The 24,601-nt window shown below is 47.5% G+C and overlaps 1 protein-coding gene across 1 annotated transcript in view; it reads left to right on the top strand.

The window, feature by feature from the left end:
• The window catches only part of COPS5 (COP9 signalosome subunit 5), a 193,408-nt gene that overhangs the window by 69,204 nt on the left and 99,603 nt on the right, over positions 1 to 24,601 (top strand). Inside the window, exon 3 of the mRNA XM_086965846.1 lies at positions 19,267 to 19,395. Within this exon, the coding sequence (XP_086821972.1) occupies positions 19,267 to 19,395 (129 nt within the window). The remainder of the gene's footprint in view (positions 1 to 19,266; positions 19,396 to 24,601) is intronic.

Below are 24,601 nucleotides of genomic sequence, written 5' to 3'. Positions count from 1 at the left end.
CGAGGTGTTCCCATCGGAGAAGAGGGGAAGGACATTCTAACGTATGTGGCGCAGCTCCTCCATGAGGTATGGGGTAATGAGAATGCCTCTCTGCCGACTATGGACCGGGCGCACCGAGTCTCTGGATCCTCGGGCCGATTGGGCCTCCTTCCGGACATCCTGACCCTGATGCATTTCTTTACTGTGAAGGAAGCCATCTGGAGAGCGACTTGCGACAAACTAGACCTCCGATACCAGGGGCACAAGATACAGATATTTCAGGACCTGGCGCCAAAAACTCTGAAGCGACGACGAGCCTTCAAGCCAGTGACAGAGAAACTACGAACCGTGGTCATTTCTTACCAATGGGGCCACCCTTTTGCCCTCATTTTCCAGTGGGAGGGCAGGCGAAGAGTGATTCGGGTCAGCTCCTTCACGTACCAACATCGCCGCCAGCAAGCCCATCCCGCCCACGAAGGCAGGAGCGGATACCAGCCAAACCGACTTGGACCACTGTCCAGCGCCATTGTCGCACGCCCCCGCTAGATGAGCGGTCGTCCTCACAGGCCAAACAGGACACCATAGCACACATTAAATCCCTGGAAGGAGACCGGGAGGAACCTGTCTCTCGTCCTTCGACGCCATGATCAGAGGAATGGCCCTCAGCTGAACAATAGATTGCCCGCTCCCCCAGCGGGTTCCTCTCACCCCTACGAGTGGTACTCTGCAGCATGTCTTACCATATGCCCCGGCTCCTGGCTGGGAGGGTGGGGGTGGCGGAAGTTCCCTGATGGTAGAGCATCAAGGCTACTACGGACCCACCCCGAACTGTCCCTAAGGGAGTGACATCCCTGAGAGCATCCAAACCTTTGGGTGTAGGATGGGCCAGAGAAGTGAGGCCCTGTTGGCAGTTATGGTTATACTATGTTTTGAGGCCGGATTGGCCGCTTCTTGAACTCTTGCTCTTTTCTCTTTCTTCTTGTCTCATACTGGCTTTCTTCCCTCTTTCACTTCTTCCTCTCTTCTCTTCTCTTTTCTCTGCCTCTCTGCACTTTGCTTCCCATTGCTTCCGCTCTCTTTCTCTTTCCCTTCTTTAGTGTGCGTTGGGTTGGGAGAGACGCGACCGCGACGCTCAGGGTGGAGTGGGGCGGGGGGGCATGCCCTGCGGGGCTGCGCTGCGCAAGGGCAGGCGGGGAAAGGCGTGGATGGGTTCTGACTGGCTCATAATATGACAGCTAACATACCCAGTCCCTTGAAGGTATTAACGCTAAACGTCAAGGGCCTGAACTCTCCTAATAAGCGACGCCAGACGTGGCGATACCTCCTGCAACAGAGCCCAGACATTTGCAGGAAACCCACCTCTTTCAGGCTGATACTCGACGCATGGCTCACGCCAGATATCCCCTCCAATTTTGGGCGGCAGCAGACACTAAGACAGCAGGTGTAGCAATACTGTGCAGGGCTGGCGTCGGGCGGGAGGGGGGGGGGGGGTTGGGCCCTTTAGGAGTGGGGTTGGGCGCTTTCTTAGGGTGAGTGTGGCGATTGGACGGCGTACCTTCACTCTGTGTAATGTGTATGCACCCAACCATATGTAGGATCGGTATCTCCAGTCGCTCCTGACAGATCATGTCCAGCGGGGAGACCCCTTTCTGATCCTAGGAGGGGATTTTAACCTAGTCTGGGAGCCGGCAGTGGACCGTAGTGATGCCGTGTTCAGTGGCGCCGGGGCTATGTCTTCCGCATTGCGTATTCAAATACCGGAACTGGGACTGTTTGATGCGTGGCGCTATCACTCCCCGGACTTGAGGGACTACTAGTTTTATTCCCACGCCCATCGCTCGTACTCCCGGGATGATTACTTATTTGTTTCTCATGCCCTGCTGCGCGACATGTTGGGAACCTCCATGTCTGATATTTCGCTCTCAGACCATGCGCATGTCGAGTTGCTCTTTCAGGACCCGGCCGGGTCCTCTACCCGCAAATCGAAGTGGCACTTGCCACCGGGTATCCTTCGAGACCCGGCAGATGTAGACAGCATCAGAACTGCCATTGACTCTTACTTCGCTACCAACGATCTCCCGGAAACACCCTTTCCTGTGGTGTGAGACGCCTTTAAGGCAACCATGAGAGGCCATATAACCACTCTTTTGATTGCCAGGGCGCGTGAGGCTCGGGCCTTAGAGGATAGACTGGCAAAAGACATAAAATTGGAAGAGTGAAGGGATCAGGGTGGCCCCTCGTTAGCATCTAGGAGGCGCCTTGCCAACCTTAGAGGGCAACTACAAATTTTACGCACTAACAAAACAGAGAAATCGCTACTGGCCCTAAAGCAGAAGTACAATGAGGGGGGGACAGGATGGGCAAGTTGCTCGCGGGAAGGTTACGGGCTTGTGCGGCTAAGGCTCATATAACGACTGTCCAGCGCCCTGACGGGACGAAGGTCACCTTGGAGGGGGCAAAGCACGAGGCTTTCCAGACCTACTTCTCGGCACTATATCAGAGGGAGCCGCCGGCTCCAGAGGTGGTGGCGGACGTTCTAAATAATTACACGGGGGCGACGCTACACCCGCACTATGCTACGACCCTGGAAGGCCCTATCACTCAAGAAAAGGTACTAACAGCCATGAGGGATCTTCCCCTTGGGAAGACTCCGGGACCGGATGGTCTGCCCCTATCTTTCTATCGCATGTTCCAGTCCCAGCTTTGGCCGCATCTCTTGAGGCTGTATAACTCCTTTACAGACACAGAGGGGCCATCCCAGGATATGGTAATGGCGGAGATAGCATTGATTTTTAAAGCCAGGGAAGGACCCCACACAGTGTGTGTCGTATCGCCCCATTGCTTTGCTAAATACCGACCTCCAATTTACACCAAACTCTTGGCGAGCTGGACCCTTATATGCCGGGGCTGGTGGATCCAGACCAGGTTGGCTTTATCCGCAACCGGCAGGGGGCAGATAATGTACGCAAAATAGCGCACTTAGTGGGTAAGGCGCGCCACTGGGGAATCCCGGCTTGCCTTCTTTAGTTGGATGCGGAGAAGGCATTCGATCGCGTGGATTGGACCTTCCTGCGGGCGGTTTTAAGTAAAATTGGAGTGGGCCAGAACATGATTACCCGGATCATGGCACTATATCTCGGATTCGGGTCAATGGCTGGCTCACGGAGCCATTCACCATATATAGGGGTACCAGACGGGGTGCCCTCTTTCACCTCTGTTATTTGCCCTTGTGGTGGAACCACTGGCAGAGATGATTCACCAGGCACCTGATATACATGGCATCCAATTGGGGGGACGTGAGAACAAGGTGGCGTTGTTTGCGGATGATCCTATTCTCTCCTTAACGCGCCCCGAGAGTCCCTTCCGGACCTCCATACTGCGCTGTGCCTTTTTGAACATGCTTTCTGGCCTCAAAATTAATCATAGTAAGTCTTGGGCTCTCAACTTTACCATCCCACAGAAGGAGATCTACCTCCTGGAGAGCCTGGTCCCATACCAGTGGGTCGCCCACTCCATTCGCTACCTCGGCCTCTTGACATGTGGACGCAAGCTAATTGGCGAGACTGTCGCAGGTCAGTGCTTGAAGATCTGTGGCGGTGGGGGCCACTGCTGCTGTCGTGGCTGGGCCGACTCCACGCTATCAAAATGTCGGTCCTTCCCAAAATCTTATATCTCTTTCAATGCCTGCCCACCCCCATTCCGTTACATTGTATACGGAGCCTCCAGCGCGACCTCACAAACTTTATTTGGGGCGGTAAGAGACCCCAGTTCTCGCAGAAGCTCCTGATAGTGCCGAGGGATAGGGGGGACTGGCATGTCCCAATCTAGTGGACTACTATTGGGCAGTGCATCTTCGGTGCGTAGTGGAGTGGGTGGTCCCAGAGAGTGAGAAGGGATGGCTACACATGGAACGAGCTGTGACTGAGCTAACTATCTGGGACCTTGCTTGGCACCACCGGGCGGCGCGCTCGAAGAGTGCCTATGTTGCTATACCCACAAAAACGGTCCTGGACATTTGGGATAAAGTAGCTGTACGCAGAGGCCTCACGACCTTCCCCTCGCCACACACTCCGATAGAGGGGAATCCGTCTTTCCCACCGGCATATCACACACTAGCCTTTGTCAAATGGTCGCAAGGGGACTGCCGGGTTAGAACAGACCTGTTTGAGGGGGGTGCGCTTAAATACTTTGCTCAATGCAGGGAAGAGTTCTGAGTCCCGTCAACGGCAGGGCACTGGGTGTCTACGGAGGACATGCATCAGGCAGCTACGCGGGACTTCACTCCCTTGGAGCGCCTGGCCGACACCCCATCGAGCCAAAGGGGCTTATATCCCGAATCTATCAGATTTTGAAACATCCACAGATACCGCTCTCCCACCCCTATTAACACCTCTGGCAGGAAATGTTAGGTGCGGATATTTCGTCTGCGCAGTGGAGCAGGCTGTGGCGGGATATTCCCAAAGTGTACTGTAGAATTCCGCAATGGGAGAACGCTTATAAGCTCATGCCTCAGTGGTATTACACGCCCCAACGCCTTCACAGGATGTTCCCTGCATCCTCCCCCTTGTGCTGGAGATGTCGATCTGCGACAGGGGACTTCATTCACATCTGGTGGGCCTGTCCGTTGTTGACTATACTCTGGAAGGAGGTCCTCAGCCACATCAGGAGGGTGCTGGGGTTCCCTTTGCCTGATGATCCTAGTGCGGTCTTGCTGGGCATTAAACCTGCTGGCCTGAAGGCGCTCACCAGGAGTGATTGGATTTTGGCGCTTCAAATGTTAGGAGCGGCCAAACAGCTCATTGCTCTGTATTTGAAAAAACCAGAGGCTCCTCCTATCGCTGCCTGGTTTGTGTGTTTATGGCATGTTGCCACTATGGAGCTCTTCACAGCGCGACTGCAGGCACTTGATACACGCTATAAGGCTGTTTGACAACCTTTAATTAAATACCTATGCACGGTAGAACATGCCCGCCATATGCCCACCAAACTGAGAACGCTGCGCCTTTTCACAGGTGCTGTTATTCCCTCGGACCCAAGCAGATTGATGCCCTAGCCGCTCTCCTGCGTTGCGATTCCACCATGGTCACCATGGGAATGGCCTTCATACTCTGCTCTCTCATTCCCAGCGCACACTGCTCTTACTCTCCCTGCACTGTCTCTCCTCTTCTCCTTCGTCCATCTCCTATCGTCTACCCTTTTCTACCATCTTCTCCGCTGCTCTGCGGGTTCTGGCTCTGTTGGGCTGATTGTTGACTCCGGGCGTGTTGCCCGTCTGTTGCAAGGGTGGACACTAGTTGTCTCCCTCCATACAGGACCAGACTGTCATCATATGCATCACAGAACGCGGCCGGCCCCTTGTGGGTTGTAGGTGTAACTCTGGGTAACATCTCGCCTTCTATATAGAGTGATAGCAAATTGGATGTAATATTCGAGCACGCGGCCGGCCCTGGATAGGGTTGTAGGCTTAACGCTGTGTACCTCTGGTCCTGGTCCTGTGGTGTGCGAACTTTTTTTTTTCTCAAAATAAAAACAGATTTGAAACACAAAACAGAGCATTCCTCATGGGGAATAGGATCCCCTGTGCCAACACCTACTACTTTGTTTTTTTCCATAGGAAAAATATTTTCACGTAAGACAACTCTTCCGTTACTGCCTCACCAAATCTTAGTGATCCAGTCCTCTTCCCACCCTTGATATAGATTTAAGCCATGCAAATAGGATTATGTCTGCCAAGAATCCCTTTTTGAATGCCTTGCAGGCGATAAAAAAAAAAGGCAAACCAAGTCGAAAATTAGACACGAGTTGGTGGCTGGGTACCGTCAGTGCTCACAAATCAAGTGTCTCACAATTATTTAACTATCTACTATGCACATTAACATAATCAATTGTAAAGTATTTGGACAGAAGAGGTTGGATGCCCCAGGGTGAAGAAATGCCACCAAATGTTCCTCAAAGAGCACAATGCTTATGAAATCTAAATAGATCCCTGAGCACTCCACAATAAATTGTTCCAGAGTTAGATAAGAAGTCTTAGTATTTGTTCATAAACATTTGAGCATCTAGAACTTGCATTTCTTCTTAATATTATTTATATTTGCAAAATATCAAACATCTGATCGTTGATATACAAATTCCTACAAAACACTAGCCAACAAGTGTTTTGCCTCTGGGCAAATATTTTCCAGTCAACTTTCTCTGGGCTAAAAGAGGTAACAATACATTTAGAATGCCAAACTAGAACCAAAACCATAACCCATCCCCCAAAGTACCATGAACTGAAAATGGGGCGGAACTGAAAATTACAAATGTGTTCAGAGAGCAACTGAAAATCTTTTTTGCTTATGAAATAAACTTTGTGTTTTGATGTCAAACATAGTCTACGTTCCAAATATAATGCAGTGCCAATTATGTATTCACCTATTTGACGCACCAGAGTTATTGACACCCATAAACCATGATATAGAGTGGTGTGGCTCACTGGTTAGAGGCGGAAGACCCGGAAGCTGAGGTCGGCCCGGGACCAGGGTTCGATTCCCAACGCAGCAAGGTGTTGGGCCATGGTCAGCGGACTCGATAATTCTCGCCTCTGTGCCTACTCCAACCATGGGTCCCACTCAGCAACTCTGGGCAATAGCTTGCTTAATCTCTACTAATGGCCCCATCAGCGACGGGGATGCCTGGCTCCACCTTGGAGATGCCCAGGAGGGACCATCTCACAGGGAAAGCCAGGATGGGTTCCCCAGCGGTATACAGCACCGGGACGCCCCTTTGCTGGGGCAGCTGTGTGCTTTACAAGTATACGACATTTAACATATGGAAATGTCTAGAATGTAAAAGAAAGGAAACTAAGGTAAAGCTTAGAACACACTGTATGGCTCCCCTATTCTGAATAAGAACATCCAAGATACTATTCTTTAGAAAGTAAATATGACCAATATCTTAACAACAATTTCATTGTCTTAAGTAAGTAAACAACAATTAATATCTAAGTAATTGCCCTCCATGCCAATATTCTAGACAAAATTAAGGTGATGGTGGTAGTCGTGCAAATAGTATTAAAAAAACTAAAGTTCAAAGCCCAAAGTCAGCCTGTGTTTCAAGTTAAAAAACTCAATAAAGGTAGGATGTATCGAGGACTCTGTCTATAAACTACATATAAGTTGTTTCTAAAATAAACAGATACTTGCAAGTTACCCCTTCAAAATAAACTATTACTTTGCAGCATACCACCGTAAAGTGAATGTGTTTTAGTCGCAAGTAAAGCACTCTAGATTCATGTCCTAATTCAAACTAGATTAATGATTTGAAACCCCATTGTTTGCCATATTAGGCACCATCATAAAGAACATGCGGTAATACCTGTTCTGAAGCAATCTTAGCAAAGATTCCCATAGCTATATAATGATAGAAGGTGCAACAATAAAATGGGGAGCTTAAAAGGGAACTTGCCAACAGGAAGGTACTCCACATTTCTTGCACTAAATGTCAGTGCATGGTGTTGTAGATGGCCGCCATGTTAGAGTAACTTATATAGGTAAGATCAAAAGAGGACTTATGTACCTGTGGTTGAATAGAAGTACAGGTATTGGCCATCTTAAATGTGTCATTGTGTTGAATAAAAACCAAAAAAGGAGAAACCCTATGCATCCTAAAACTATCTCACACAATTAACGAAAGCAGCCTGTTCACTGGAGTTGATCTAAACGTAAATCACAAACCATAGCAATATTTATCTGTCAATATAAGCAATTGTATTTCATATTTAGGCACAGATTTTAGAGACAAAACTAATCAAGGCTGTTAAACTATACATTTTGTGCCAATACCAAGAAAGGACTGTGCACATTCTACAATACATGGTGTCCACACAATGGATTGGCATTTTACATCGTCATAATAGAGTGAATGATTTTTTTAAAAACATTTATAGGAAAGCAGAGAGTGGGTATATCCTCAAACAATAAACACCAATAGTGTAGGGCTTACCAAGTTTAAGTCTTAGTGTTCTGAGTAACCTTGTTATTCCTCATAAACTTACTAGTTACAACTACTCAGTATTTTGTCATTTGCTCTCAGCATATGTGTGAAGTACTAATGAACAAGTCTATTAATCATAATCGCAATATATAGTCTAAAACGTGCTGCTCAAACAAGTTCTGTTAAAATCTCAAATGTAGAGTTGGAGCATGGCTGTGTGGAGTCCATGTTATTTAAAGTTGAGTCTTATGACTAAAAAAATGGAGTGCCAAGACTCTCTGAATTACAGTAATGTTCAGCAGTCACCTAAGAAATAGTGCAGTTTGTTGCCAATATTTAGTCCTTATTTTGCTGCTGCTTTTAATTTCATGATCTATAACACTTCCTGATATCTCTGTTTCAGCCCACAAATTCTACATTTGGGGTCAACTGTTGCTGTCTCTAATCCATGAAATTGAAAATGTCCTGTATTACATTCCAAATTATGCATTGCAATTGGATGTTTAGGATCTCCCTGCTTCACTGCTCAGAAGTGATCCGAAATTCTGTCTTGCAGGAGTTTAATTGTACTGCCAACCTATGTGTTATGACATTTACAAATCAAAACATATACCACAAAATTTGTTTCACAGTTAATTGTGCCCTTAATCTCACAAATTGGACTGTTATTGTATGACAAAAAAAGGTTTTTACCTGATCAACTGCTAGTCTGAAAATGGAATAATGCCCACATTAAAGCCCTTTGTTCTTGAGGACCAGCAAGGCACGATCATCCTTATTCCTGGATAGCTGTGACTAATTATTTTTCCTATTTTGTCCTTTTCGATCAATAAATCTGGGGCAAGGGGGTAACCTATTTACTAATCACAGTATCTTCTATCAGAAAGTAGCAATGTCTGGTAAGAATTCTACTACGTTTACTGCCTTCAGGCCCATAAAATGTAATTAACTAATTACTTCATTATTCCTCTATTTGTTTTTTAATGTGACACATCTATCCAGGTTTTAAGCTTTCAGAGTAGCAGCCCTATTTATTCGTTTCTCATACCCTCTCCTCAGAAATATCTCCTCAATTGTATTGATATTATTTTTAAAAATCACAATCTGTTACAATTCCTCCTCGCCCAAATCTTTACCCCAAATGGAATAGACATAAGTTGACTCTTAAGGTGTGAGCTAGATGCATGTAATAAAGACTTGCGTTATGTATTCTTGTGGTACATCCAACTCTGTAGTGTCCTATCACTGAACTACATGTCCACATCTAGAAAAGTAATACTCTCATAGTGATAATCTAAAGTGAAGCTCATATTATATTAATTGGAACTCAAAAATGCAACAATTTCAATCCAAATAATCAATACGGCATCTGTATATCTTCTCCAGTATTGTATGTATTCTATCCGTTTGCGCCACCAGGACCCCAGATATACCTCTCCTTGAACCAACCCATAAATAGATTTGCGTACGAAGGGGAAAGCCTGGAACCACCGTCCATTGTACAATAACACATTCTCAGTCAATCCAATCATACTAAGAATCCTAGTTGTATGTGCCATGAGTTCGATGGGTCTTTTGTTAAGAATTTCAATTGCCATTGGTCCAAAGTCATGTTTTATATTTATGTATAATGAACCCATATGCAAAGTGGTCAGTGAAATCCCTTCCTCGCAAATTATATCACACAAAAGATGAAGGACGTGTTTAGTGCCCTGAATGAAGGCTGGGAGATTGAATACTTAGGGTATTGTCAACCGCTTTGGTGTGACATGTGTGAGTAAATAACTGGCACTGCATTATATCTGGAAAGTAGGCTATGTTTGACATCAAAACATATGAACTTTTTATTTCATAAGTGAAAAACAAATTCAGTTCCTCCCGGAATACACTTGTATTTCTTAGTTCATGGCGCTTTGGGTGATGGTTTATGATTTTTGGTTTTAGTGTGATATTCTAAATGTGTTGTTACCTCTTCTATCCCTGAGGAAGTCAATTGGAAAAGATTTGCCCAGCGACAGAAAATGTTGCCAAGTGTTTTGAAGTAACTTGTACATGAAGGATCAGTGTTCGGTCATTTGCAAATTAAACATAATATTTGGTAGAACTGCAAGTTGGAGATGACTGACCTTTAGGAACAAAATACTAAAAATACTTTTCTTCTAAGTATGGAGCTATTTTGAGTCTAGATTTGTTTACATTTTCTATGAATAGGGTTTACAGAAAGTAACTGCCGCGTGGCCTCTTTGCAGCCCTCGGGAGGAAGTTTGGAGGCTCTGATCGCCTGCCCCTTTGCCCAGCCAAGGTATTTCTTTCAAGTTTTTCTTATAAGCCGTGCTTCGGGTAACCAGGCTGCCGGCAGTTGTTTGCATCACTCTGACTGAGGTCTACTCCTTGCCAGGCTCCGTCATCTGTGTCTGTGAAAGGATATTGTGTGTGCTCTGTTCTCCATCCACCAGATCCTTAAAGTAACAGGCCGGATTTAAATCTACCCATACATATCCCGAATTCCAATTATAGGTCTTGAAACAAGCATACCTGTACATGCAGAACTGAATTTATATAAAAGCAAACGCATTGAAAGAAGTTGATAAGTATTTTTTTTTCTGCTTCCATATTCCAACAGCAAAAGTCGTTTGGAAATTACCTTTAAAATGCCCAACTACTGTTATTAATAAAAAAAAAAAAAAAAAAAAATATTAAGACTCACGCCTCGTTACAGGCCAAGTCAGTACTAAGCGGTGAAGGCTAATGCAGAACCAGCCCGCAACCATGAATGTTTGCTTTTGTGGACAACGTTGTGCCACTTTTTAATGGGAGCTGTGCCCCCTTCTTCCTTGTAACAAGGCCCCTACTGTGAAGCAGAAGATACTCCTCTACTCCAGTTTTTCAGGTGTGCCCCCTCCCCCACCAAAAAGGGAGGTGGTAAACTTGAACTAGACAGGGGCCAGGGCACTAAATCTGAGAAGGCTTTAATCGGGAGAGCCGTGGGGCCTTCAGCCCAGAATAGTCGAAGATTCTAGAATAAGACACAACTAAGCCGATGAGCTGCTCCCTAATCAATGACAATCTACAAGTGGACCATATATCGAATGGTTGTTCTTAATGACTGGTTTTAGTAAGTCAAGTTTTACAAACTCATGTTTTTAAACGGAGATCTTTGGTTTCTAGTAACTTTTTGTTTGCCTGCACCGCAGGAGATTAAATATTTGTAAGTACTAGACATTTTCGAAGATAAAAATCAATTCAGTTACCTGGACTTTTGACGATACTCAAGCAAAAAGTGGCTTAAATTGCTATAACGTGCAGTGACGACTTTGAAATATGCTCTGCAATTACAGTAAACACTCCGAGAGAAATTGGTATGTCCTCTCGATCACTTCCATTATTTTTATGCATGCTATTCACTTTGTTCAAAAGAGGACCATTCATATATGTATGCAACGTACCAGATATTCTTAAGCTGTGTGGTAACTTGTCAAGTTTTGTATAGCGCGAAAATGACCCCGGAGGGTATCAGAGCGCTTTACATGGGTATAGGTAGGCAAAGGAGAATAGGTAAGAGAGAAATCATGGAAACCGTTAGTTGATACACAACCGGGGCAAGCAGAGATTGGTCGGGAAAGGAAGCAGAAGGGTGATAGCGAAAAAGGAAGGCAATATACATAAATAGCCAATCGGACATAAAGTTAAAATAAATAATCACTTAGAGGCAATAGGAGCCCAACAGCAAGTTCAGTTCAGCGCATAGTTCATTAGAGCAGTTTGTTCAAAAGTAGCTTTTTGACTTCCCTTTTGAAGGCAAGAGTAGAGGGTATTAGTCTTGTATCCACTGAGAGGGAGTTCCAGATTCTCGGGGCGAAGCCAGATAATGAACGTTTGTACGTTTTAAGCTTCTTAAATTTCTTTGGCTTAAGCAGCAGAATGCTAGTACTCCTTGTGGATCTGGAGCCACCCGAAAGTTCCAGTTTGTTTGTCAAGTAGATAGGGGTGTTGAAATGTAATGCTCTATGGGTCATACATGCGATCTTGAGTTGTATCCTGGCTTCAAAGGGAAGCCAATTGAGCGATTTGAGGTCCGGTGAGATGTGATTGGTCTTCTTAGGGCCTGTGATAAGTCTAGTGGCAGCATGTAGAGATGCTCTGATGGGTGCTAAGCTGAGTTTAGGCAGACCGCAAAGAGTTGCATTGCCGTATTCTAGTCTGGAAATGACAAGTGCTTGCACTGATGATTTAAAGTTATCCTGGGGAAGATAGGGTTTGAGTTTCCTTAGTATGCAGAGTTAAAAGTTCGCTCCTTTAGTTGATGATCTGATATGATCTTGCAGGTTTACGTTTTTGTCTAGCACAACTCCCAGTGATTTAGTGGAGTCAACGATGTTCGGAGTGCAGTTGAGGGCGGTGAGGTTACCGAGAAATTTCAAAACCATGGAGGTTTGCGTAGAGGGTGAAATGAAGAGGAATCCAGTCTTGAGGGCGTTTAATTTGAGATGGTTGGAGGTAAGCCAGTTAAGAGTTTTGAGAAGGGTTCCATTGAGAGATTTGATGTTATCAGGGGAGGAGATGTTCATGTATAGTTGGGTGTCGTCCACATATAAGTGATATTGGATGTTGGAGTCTTTAAGGATTACAGTCAGTGGTTCAAGGAAGAGGTTGAAGAGAGGGGGGAGAGTGAGGAGCCTTGGGGAACACCCAGAGTGCAGGGACTCTGGTTGGAGAGAGACTGGTTGAGTTTGACCCTTTGTGATCGGTTGTTGAGGAAAGAGGCAAACCATTTAAGGACCGTGCCAGAGAGCCCCATTCTGCGTTCCAAAAGGAAGAGTAGATTGTCATGTTTGACGGTGTCAAAAGCCGATGACGGATCGAGTAGGATTAAAAGGCAGGTTTCATTTTGGTCAAGTGAAGTGAGAGCATTGTCCACAATGTGAGTGATGGCCGTTTCAGTGCTGTGCCCAGTGCGGAAACCCGATTTAGCAATTCCAGCTTCTCGACCAATTCCAATGTGTTTGCGTAGTTGTTTGTGAACGCATTTCTCCAGAAGTATCGCCAGGGTCGGTATGTTTGTGATTGAGTCGTAGTTGTTCAGGTTAATAGGGTTTAAAAAAAAAAAAAAAAGAACATTCAGCAGACATGTTAAGTACAGGTGCCTCTGGAAACACTTGAAGGCATGTAAAAGGGGTGCATGGCACGTACAGGTCTTCAAGATGGATGCAAGTCATGGTGCCAAACTCTTAAGATCGGTGCATGGTAGTGCGGAGGGCTGTAAGAAAGGAGTGTGGTAGTGTGAAGGGCTGTAAGAAAAGCGTGTGGAAGTGTGAATGGCTAAAAGAGGGGTGCATGGCAGTGTAGTGGGCTGTAATATGGGTTCATGAAAGTGTGGAGGGCTGTAAGAGGTACATGGCTGTGTGGAGGCTGTAAAACAGGCGTCTGGTAGTGTGAAGTGTTGTAAGACAGGGGTGTGATAGTGTGAAGGGCTGTAAGAGAGGTGCATGGCTGTGTGGAGTGCTGTAAGATGGCAGCTTAGCTGTGTGCAAGAATCTTAGATTGGTGTACAGTTGTGTGAATGGCTGTGAGAGATGCCTGAAATCTAAGAGTTATGAAGTGCATTATTGCGAGCAGTTCTTCTAATGGGGTGCATACTTGGCTGCACAAGAGGAGCACGTTGCTGTAAGAAGGGTTTAAACGATGCATTGCTGTAAGAAGAGCTATATAGAGGCTGCATAAAAGAAAGACTGCTGCAGCAATCAATCAATCAATCATAACACTTGTATAGCGCGCTACTCACCAGGAAGGGTCTCAAGGCGCTTGGGGGAGGGGGGCTGCTACTGCTCGAACAGCCAGGTCTTGAGTTGTCTCCTGAAGGCAAGGTGGTCCTGGGTCAGCCGAAGGTGGATGGGGAGGGAGTTCCATTACTTGGCCGCCAGGTAGGAGAAGGATCTGCCTCCGGCAGTGGCTCTTCGGATGCGTGGTACGGAGGCGAGGGCGAGGCTAGCGGATCGTAGCTGGCGGGTGGGCGTGTGGAAGGTCAGGCGGTCGTTGAGGTACTTGGGGCCCAGGTTGTGGAGAGACTTGTGGGTGAGGAGCCTGAACGTGATCCTCTTGTTGACGTGGAGCCAGTGCAGGTTCCTCAGGTGGCCGGAGATGTGGCTGCGTCGAGGGATGTCTAGGATGAGTCAGGCGGAGGCGTTGTAGTCTTTTCTGCAGCTTGGCTTTGGTTCCGGCGTATTGGGTGTTTCCGTAGTCCAGCCGGCTGGTGACGAGGGCCTGGGTGACGTCTTCCTGGTTTCGATCGGGGTCCATCGGAAGATCTTGCGGAGCATGCGGAGGGTGTGAAAGCATGAAGAGGAGACGGCGTTGACTTGTCTGGTCATCGAGAGGGAGGAGTCCAGGATGAAGCCCAGGTTGCGTGCGTGGTCTGTCGGCTTGGGGGCGGTGCCCAGGGCTGGGGGCCACCAGGAGTCGTCCCAGGCGGTGGGTGATGGCCCAAGGATGAGGACTTGCGTCTTTTCTGAGTTCAGTTTCAAGCGGCTGTTCTTTATCCACTCGGCGACGTCTTTCATCCCTTCGTGGAGGCTGGTTCTGGCGGTGTCGGGGTCTCTGGTGAGGGAGAGGATCAGCTGGGTGTCGTCGGCGTAGGAGATGATGTTGAGGTTGTGTTGGCGTGCGATGGCTTCGAGTGGTCTCATGTAGACGTTGAAGAGGGTGGGGCTGAGTGATGATCCTTGCGGGATGCCGCAGATGATTTCGGTGGCCTCGGAACGAAACGGGGGAGGCTGACTGTGTTCTTCCAGCGAGGAACGAGATGATCCACTTCAATGCCTTCTCTTGGATGCCGGTGTTGCCGAGGCGTTGGACTAGGGTGCGGTGGCAGACCGTGTCGAACGCGGCGGAGAGGTCCAGGAGGATGAGTGCCGCTGTTTCCCCGTTGTCGAAGGGCTCGGATGTCGTCGGTGGCTGCGATGAGGGCGGTCTCGGTGCTGTGGTTGGCTCTGAAACTGCACTGCGAGGGGTCGAGGGATCCATTTGTCTCGAGGAAGGCGGCAAGCTGTCTGTTGGCGATCTTCTCGATGACTTTGGCAGGAAAAGGGAGGAGCGAGATGGGTTCTTGAGGTCGGTGGGGTCCGCTGTTGGTTTCTTCAGTAGGACGCGGAGCTCGGCATACTTCCAGCTCTCCGGGAAGGTGGCTGTGTTGAAGGAGGTGTTGATGACGTCTCGTAGTTGGGGTGCGATGGTGGAGTCGGCCTTGTTGAAGACGTGGTGGGGCAGGGGTCAGTCGGAGATCCGGAGTGGATGGTGTTCATCGTGCGGGCTGTGTCTTCGGTGGTCACTGCGGTCCAGGTGCGGAGGGTGGCAGTGGGGTGCGTTGGTCCGACGGTTGGTTGTGAGAATGCTGTGCCGAAGTTGTTGTGGATGTCGGCAATCTTGCGGTGGAAGAACGAGGCGAGGGAGTCGCAGAGATCTTGTGAGGGGGTGATGTCGTTGTTGCTGGTGCTGGGGTTGGAGAACTCATTGACGATGTAGAAGAGTTCCTTGCTGTCGTGGGCGTTGTTGTCTAGTCGGTCCTTCAGTGATTTCTTCTTGGTGGTGCGGATGAGCTGGTGGTGCTTGCGGGTCTCGTGTTAAAGGCCGGTCATGTTGTCAGTGGTCCGGTCGAGGAGCCAGGCTTTCTCGAGGGTGCGGCAGGTCTTCTTGGAGTCCTTGAGTTCGTCGGTGAACCAGGGGGCCTTCTTGCTTCTTGGTTTGCTGGGAGGGTTCTTCAGTGGAGCAAGGTCGTCGGCGCAGGCGGTCAGCCACTGCGTGAAGTTGCGGGCTGCTTCGTTGGGGTCCGGTGTGCTGGCAGGTGGGTTCTGGCTGAGTGAGGCGGTGAGCTGGTAGGCGGTGATCTTGCTCCAGCTTCTGTGAGGGATCTGTTGCGGGTGGTGGTGGATGGTGGTTTTTCTGAAGCTGAAGTGGACGCAGCTGTGGTCGGTCCAGTGAAGTCCGGTGGAGTGGCTGAAGGTGATGTGCTTGCTGGATGAGAAGACTGGGTCAAGCGTGTGGCCGGCGTAGTGAAGTGGGTGGGGGTGTTGACCAGTTGCTTGAGTCTGAGGTTGACGAGGTTGTCCAGCAGGGTGACGGTGTTGCGGTCCTTGTTGTTCTCCAGGTGGAAGTTGAGGTCCCCTAGGAGGATGTAGTCGGCGGAGGGGAGGGCGTGTGGGCTGATGAAGTCCGTGATGTCTTCGCTGAATTCTGTGCGTGGTCCCGGTGGTCTGTAGATGAGGGTGCCTCTGAGGGTTGTCTTTGGGTCGGTGTGAATCTGGAAGTGGAGGTGTTCAGCGGCGGTGTAGGTGTCGTCCGCGTCGGTCGTGATGCGGATGGTGTTCTTGTGGACGATGGCGATGCCTCCTCCGGTCTGGTTGACGCGGTCCCTCCTGATCTTGTATCCATCCGGGATGGCGATGGCGATGTCGGGGGCTGAGGAGGCGTTCATCCATGTTTCAGTGAGGAAGGTGACGTCTGGTGATGTTGTGTCGAGCAGGTTCCAGAGTTCGACGGCGTGTCTGTGGGCGGAGCGGGTGTTGAGCAGGATGCACTTGAGGTCGCTGCTGGGGTTAGGCTTGGCGGGCGTGGTGCATGTTCGGAGGCAGGTGAACTTGCAGGTAGTGCAGGTGAAGGGTCCGTGGAAGCGTTTCGGGGCGGCCCGGCAGCAGGCGGGGTTTCGGCCGGCATTGAGTGCGTTGAGGGCGGCGGCGTCGTAGGTCTGTCTGGTCGTCTTGCGTCAGTGGGGGCCAGGGGTCCTGGCGCTGGGCGCGGTCCAAATGCGGACGGGCTTACCTTTGGCGCGCCTTCTGCGCACAATCGGCGCGCCCGCTCCGCGGTCGCCATTTATGGTGAAGTGGGAGGGAGGGAGGAGCAGCTGGGAGGTGGCAGCGTGGAGGGCACAGAAGGAAAAGGGGGCGTGGCCGCTAGCACGGCAGCGGGAAGCGGGGCGGGCAGGGGGCAGAGACACAGTAACAGTACAGGCAATGATAAAATAATCAGTAACAGTAAATGGGAAATAAAATAAAGATTAGCAAGCTGCAGGGAAACAAAAAAGAGACAAAGGAGACAAAAAGAAAATTAGCACAACACGAAGATACGGCGGGGGCCGAGGCAGACTCAGCGAGGCTGCGGGCAGCAGCGGGGCGGGTTGCACACGCAGCAGCTGGTGGCCGTGCGGCGCGGGGGTGTCCTGGGAACAGGTCACACTCACCTGCGCCGCGTGGTCGACATTTATGGCCAAGTGGGAGGGAGGGAGGAGCAGCTGGGAGGCGGGAGCGGGGAGGGCACAGAAGGAAAAGGGGGCGTGGCCGCTAGCACGGCGGCGGGAAGCGGGCGGGCAGGGGGCAGAGACACAGTAACAGTACAGGCAATGATAAAATAATCAGTAACAGTAAATGGGAAATAAAATGAAGATTAGCAAGCTGCAGGGAGACAAAAAAGAGACAAAGGAGACAAAAAGAAAATTAGCACAACACGAAGATACGGCGGGGGCCGAGGCAGGCTCAGCGAGGCTGCGGGCAGCAGCGGGGCAGGTTGCACACGCAGCAGCTGGTGGCTGTGCGGAGCGGGGTGTCCTGGGAACAGCAGAGTTCCATAGTTGTGCGAAGGGTTGTGTGAGGGAGCATACATGGTTGTGAGGATTGTTGGAGGACTGCCTGGATGTGGGAAGGGTAAGATGGGTGCATGATTATGGGAATAGTTGTGAGACGTGCATACATGGCACAGTGCTTGATTGAGAAGAGTTATGCAAGGGTGTATTACAATTAAGGGTTTGAAGCGGGCGGCTTGCATGACTGTTAGAACACTTGTAAGGTCGATACAAGGGGGGGATGGATGATTGGAAGAGCTGTGAGATATGCATCAGCTCTCCTGATGCACCCCTCCCTAATCAGTGGTAATAAATATCTATCAAGGTGCTTTGGTGGAGAGGGGACGTGTCTCCGGTTCTCCATCCTGGGTGTAAAGTGGGGCTGCCTTTTTTATTGTATTGTTTTGCACGTGAAACTCTGGACTGGTTGAAAGTTTTGTACAGGTTCGTGCTGGGGTGTTTGTGGTATGTTAAAGGGCTGAAGTGCTGGTATCAGAACCGTGTTTAGTGCTTAGGTGATGTCTGTTGTGTCCTACCTGTGGCTGCTGTACTGGATGTGATCTAAGAATGTGTTTGAGAAATGTGCTGGTTATCTTTGGGCATTGTGTCCTGCCTTTGTGGTCAGCAGTGTTTATCCAGGGCCGAGCAGTGTGTTCTACAAGCGGGGTCGAGATTGATTGATTGAATGATTGATTGTTACTGAGCCGTGTGTTAGATATACACCTGCGAGTGGGAGTGGTGTTCACTGAGAAATGCCTTGAGTACAAGGGCTGCAGTTGAGTTGCGCGCTTTGTCCTACAGGTTAGAACAGTCATCTAATAATAAGCCTCACACTGGAGAGTTGTCTTTTTTCGATTTCACCACATTTTGTACAGCTTACAGTGACTTTATTCTCATGAGACCAAATCTCTTCCCTAGATACTTCACGAGATCCACATTGCGCTGTCACATGCCGGCAGGTCTTTGATCTTCAGCCAAAATCGCCAGGGGCTACATCTCCGCGCCGTATTCTGAAGTTTATAATTACACTATCAAATTTGTATTGGTTCTAACAGAAGACAGTCCTATACAATTGTAATATCGTTTTATCTTCAAAATAAATAAAATACGACCATTAAAACAAAGAAAACATACATCTATAAACCAGACCTGTTTGTTGGCTTTGCCACTGCTTGATTGATTACATGACTGCCTTGCTGTGTGCTGGTGTGAATGGTTATTGGGTGAGACAGTGTGTTCTTTGAGTTGAAATGAATGAGTGCCTATGACCGGCAGCGCAGAGCCTGCAATAATACCATGTCCTTACAATACTAGAGACAACTTGCTTGTTAATTAGTTAACTTGAAACTTGATAGAATGCTCTGTTTATTTGAGAGTTCAAATGCATAAACATTCATTGGCTACTCCAAAATGTCTGTCTTAGAACGAAAAAGGCTAGTACTGCTATTTGTTATTGGACCTCTTAGATTTTTTTTAACATTCATAGTGCGGTGACTTTAAACATTTCCACCCCCTGCTTTGATTCTTCAGAACGTTATGCACCTCTAAGCAGTCCTACATCTGTCAAAGAACAAGACCTCAGATCGACAAGTTTTTTATTTTCTTATTATTCCCTTGAATTTAAATGCATTTTCTAAAAGTCCACGAGAGGGCAGCAGTCTCTTGTGAATAACGGATGCCCGTATATGTTTTTCCTTCTCCAGGTCGGCCGTCTTGAAAATGCCATTGGTTGGTATCACAGTCACCCTGGTTACGGATGCTGGCTCTCGGGGATTGATGTCAGCACACAGATGCTAAATCAGCAGTTCCAGGAGCCGTTTGTCGCTGTCGTGGTAAGTGTCTGCAGCATTTTTGCTTGACTTGTCATGGCTTTTCTGTAATATGACATGAAATAAAGATGTGAGCTTCTGGGTTTGCTTCAGGCGCCCCTCTGCATGTTGCCGGATTTAAATTGTGCAGGTTGCCCTTTTCAGTCAATGTCCTCTTACACAGATAGCCCCCCTCCCTGCTTCTTCAAGACTAGTGTAGTGTTCACCCCCGTGCTGCCTCCTTCACGTCTGTCAACAGCATGCTCTTTCCTGTGTACTGTATTCAATATCCACTATTCGCCGTAGTTTATAGCGCACTCTTCTATATTACCTGTAGTTTGCTCTTTTCCACCCTAACTTTAACACCACGGGAAGCCATTAAGGGGGATACAGACCATTAGTTTGACGAAGAGCGCACAAATATAGGTTACTACAGTGAACACGAACACCACGCATCACGCTTATAACGCATGCCCAAAACTGCATTTACAACTCATTTGCCTCAATGACTATGACCATTACATGCATTACATCACATATACATACATATGTAAATTTTTCATACTTCCCTGAACACTACACATCTCTGAACCATAAAATATCCTTACTAACCCTCAAAACTACCTTTAAACACTTTTCTTCCTGTCAGCAATACTATCATTGAACCCTAAAAACCCTTTACTACTCCCATATAATACACTTTGCCGATCCTAAAAAAAAAAAAAAAAAACCTCCCCAGCCCTATATAATATCCATCTCTGAGCTCTAAAACATCCTATACATCACCGGGCTCTTAAAACTCCTCATGATCCCTGTGCACCACCCATCCCAGAGTTGAAAAATTCCTTAAAACCCCTAAGCGGTTCCCATCGCAGAGTACCACATACACTACGTATCACAGACTCCTACTCTAGATACCCCTAAAGCTTCTGACCTTAAAATATGCTGTAACTTTAATTTGTTTTAACTTGCCTCATAACTCACCCTGTTGTAGTAGTAAATGTATTGTTGAAACTTTGTTGTGATTGTAGTGGATGCATTGTAATAGTGTAATGCCAACGGGGTCGGATTGGTAACGTGGGCACTCCGGAAATGGCCGAAGGGCCGGTAATAGTGTAATACCGACCGCGTCGAATTGGTAACATGGGCACTCGGGAAATGGCCGAAGGGCCAGTAAAATAGTGTAATATCGACAGGGTCGGATTAATAACGCGGGCACTCTGACAAATAGCCAAAGGGCCGGTAGGCTAGTTCCAGCTGTGGACTGCTTTTTTGGAAAGTCTGAGGGCTGTCTATGCTGTTGGATGCCGTAAGTGGCCTAGTGGGTGCCTGAGTGGCCATTCTAGAGGCAGATGATGGGCTCCGGTATTCATGTGTAGCTCAGCAGTGTGAACTAATCTGTGCATTTTTTTAAAATCTAAGTGAAGTTAATAGAATATGCCTCCTACCCCCCATCTTTTAATGAAACTGCAAGATGCTTCTTTGGTGCCTGTTTGAACAGTGGGGTCACTCATTTACCCAAGGGAGATCCTTTCGTCTTCTAGTCGAAATAGAATGTCGAAGTTCCAGGATATATGTTGCAGAGTTTAGTCTAGGGTAATCTGAAGTCCTAGGGACTGGGTTCCTATACTTATACTAAGTTTAGGAGTTGGACTAACTCTAGGGTCCCACCTATGGGAGGACCTGGGGAGGAGGTGTTACACCCCTTCCCCTTTGTCCAGTTTCGTGCCAAAGCTGGGCTGAGTGCCCCAGTAACCGGTTTGAACTGAGGTATTCACAGGGACACTTTGTGTGCCCCAGGCACTGTGTGAAAATCATTCACTAAATGCACCCGCCCTGCCCCAATACACTAAAGCCTGTCTGGGGAGGTGGTTAAACCTCCCTGGACAGGAAACCTATTGTCCAGACCTCCCCTGCTGGAGTTTTGTCCAGCAGTGGGAGGTCAGACTCATGTCTCAGGCAACAGCATCCATTTTGTGATGCTGGGGCTCTTTTAAACTTCTACAGTTTAGGTAAGTGTGTACATGTCTTCTCCCTCTTGAAGGGTGGAATTCTACCCCCGCCGCCAGAACTGGCGGGGAAGGGGGATATTCCAAAGTGTTTGAAAACAAACAACATGTTTTGATGCAGCCATTCCAAAGTTAGCATTTACCGTAAGGTTATAATGCAGTTAAGAGTATATGGCATGGCTGTATCACAGAACAGCTACAAGGAAGGGATTCCGAAAGCTGCAGAGGGACTCAGCTCATGCCTGGGCACCCTCTCACACAAAACCAAGCACTCTGCCTTCAGGATTGTCAAGGCCTGCCATAGGAGTGACTTATAGGTTTATATGTGTCTGTATATATAGGTAGATATAGGTATACTATATCTAAGAAAGAGGTACACTTACCGCCTTACCCAGGCTGCAGTAGCAGACCTGTGGTGCCATTTTGGAAGGCTTCCCAGGGAAGGCATAATACATGCTTCAGCCCCTGGCAGGCCTCTGGGGTACCTATGCCCTTGGTACCTAAGGTACCATATACTAGGGACTCACAAGGGTAACCCAGTAACCAATCTGGAGTGGAGTGTACCTCAATTTAGAGAGGAAGCAGCTAGGCTGGGGTCCTGGTTAGCAGGACCCCAGCCAGATTAAAGTCGATAAATCAGTGAAACACAGCAAAAAGTCTGGGTTACCATAGTAAGCAGATCCTACTCTCCTACAGAGTGGCTTTTTATTATTCTATTCCCCGCTTCCCATCCACTTTGTTTTTTTATATTTAGCAAAACGTATTCCTCTGACTCCCGTTTCTGCCATGGTGTCCCGGCACAAACTGTATTTCATACGTTTGCTGCCAAATTAGAGTAACTGTTATTGACCAAAGTGAAAGACTTTGTAGAAGGTTGCTTTTATCTTTTTTACAAAACCTGTGAATTGTGTAGGAACCAGGGCTCTCTATGTAGGCCTTTGACTTCTCTTTAATTGCTTAAGTTCCCAGAACAAAGCATCAAGAGTTACAGCAAACACAACTGCAGACCAAGATGTATATCTGCACGCCTATTATCGCAGTAGCTAAATGCAAGGTCTTTCTTGGGGCTACTACATTTTTTTTGCCTTCTGCTAGTCTCTGGACACCTTACTACATAGTACAGTAGCCTTTCATGCTTCATAGATGGTTTAATCACACACTTTTTTTCCTATTAAACGTTTACATCCATTCCCCTTCCATGTCCTAGATTAAATTCCACCAATGGTCATCTGTTCATCTCTTTGTATTCTGAAATTATGCATATTTGCGCTGTTTCATATAACTATTCATGTGCTTCCAAGTTTTTCTTTAAAAGCAGCCTCTGTTTTTGACACTGCCATGATTGTCTTAATATTCCAAACGCAAAACAGTGTAGGTGGTTTAACCTTTCAAATCGTGCAGTTCTCTTTACGAAGCACAAACGTTCTTCTGTGTGTCATTGATCTAATGGGTTAGAAGAATAATGGAGGGGTTACCCGCCTCCCAATCAGTAATATAGATCTAACAGCCCCAGTAAGATTCGTTATTTATTTGTGTAGCGAGATGTCTTTTTGCTCCCACTGCTGGTACGTTCACTAAATTAACAGCTGTACCCTGGTAATTCAACCGTGTGTGTACTCTTCTGTATCCAACTATATAGACCAATGCTGATTATCCAGAAATACGGGATACGTTTACAGGAGCAACCAGTGTGTACACAGATGGACAGGTTTCTATGTCTTAGGTTTGTAATTACTGGTGCAGTCCTTCTAAAAGAGGGATCAAGAGGATCATTTCCTGTGGTCAACCCACTAAAGCTCCCAGTTTATTTCCTTAAAAAAGGGGAAAGCTATTTCATAACTACCACTATTATTGGAGAAAGCGGATAATGCGGTGTTGATAGTTTAATTAATAGAGTATGTCCTCTTTTTGGAGTGTGCCAAATAATACTTTTCGCTAAAAATACTTCTAGCGAACACCTAACCGGCTTTAGCTGCAGTGTGTCCTGCTACATATTAAAAGCATATGGCACGATAAACCTTTATGAATTTGGGTTGGATGTTTCACTGCCCTGATATTTTCAGCACATTCTTCAGGACCAGAGGACCAACATGCAGAAAATGGATTGCAAGTATCTTCATGGAATTTTTTTTTTAAAACGTTCTTTTGTTGTTATTACAGTAGTAGGAATACCGCTTCAACCAGACCATAAACATTCAGGGTATCGTTTGCAAAATGCGTTTCCAGCCAAGGGGTGTAATCATCCCGGGGACAGAGGTAACGGGTCAAAGTTCTCCACCTCCTCTTCCCTCCCAGAACAGAGGTTTCCCCCCCCCCCCCCCACCACCCCCGGTCTCTTTATGATGGATATCTCAAGAAATACTGTTCTCCTCTCCCTCAAGGTGGACTATTGTCTAGGGGTCTAAAGGTTTCACCAGCATTTCTCCCTATTCCTCTGTCATTTTGTCATCTTGGCAAGACTGCTTCATATGGTGTTCATTGGTCAGAGCCCATTCCAACAAATCTTTTACAAACATCTTCCCCCCCCCCCCCCCCCAGACTCCTGGGGGACCCCAGTTTATAGCAATTGGTCTTTTTTTATCTGATAAAAACTTCTAGCCTCAGATTCCTTACCTTAGAAATATACCCAGGCATCAGACTGGATCCGGAAACGTTTCCGGAGCAGTAACCCTGCGTGCCAGTAGGTGGCATTGATCGGCTCTGCAAGTGACATGTGCAGTGCCTATATAGGTGCCAGCCCAACATGCTGATGTCAGTTTTCTTTCTGATACAGTCAGCGCTAATCCGGAGAGAGCGTATCTTTGTTTTGACCTTTTTCAAACAGTATTTTTTTTATTTTTTAGATGTCATCCCGGAAGGGCGGCTTCAAACCCTGCGCTCCTGTCACTGACTGATGTCGGTCACAGACCTGTATCTTGTATGCCTTTGGTGCATCAAGCACGATCCGAAGGTCTGCTCTGATTGCCAGGCCATGAACCCATGCCTTAGAACAAATATATGATACGACTCGCAGCCCTCTTCTGGATGACCTGGACGCCGCAGTATGCACACTAAATAATGACCTCACTTCTGCAATAGAAAAAATAGCCCCATTGCGTCCTCTCACCTCCAACAGGCAAAAACCCTCTGCCCCTTGGTTCACACAAGAACTCAGGACACATAGAAGCAAGTGTAAGAAGCTTGAACGACTCTGGAGACAGAGCTATGACCCAGCAGCCAAG

Source organism: Lissotriton vulgaris, chromosome 4_1, assembly GCF_964263255.1.
Source record: "Lissotriton vulgaris chromosome 4_1, aLisVul1.2, whole genome shotgun sequence".
In the NCBI taxonomy this organism is placed as follows: Eukaryota; Metazoa; Chordata; class Amphibia; order Caudata; family Salamandridae; genus Lissotriton; species Lissotriton vulgaris.
This window is presented reverse-complemented; position numbering and strand designations above follow the sequence as displayed.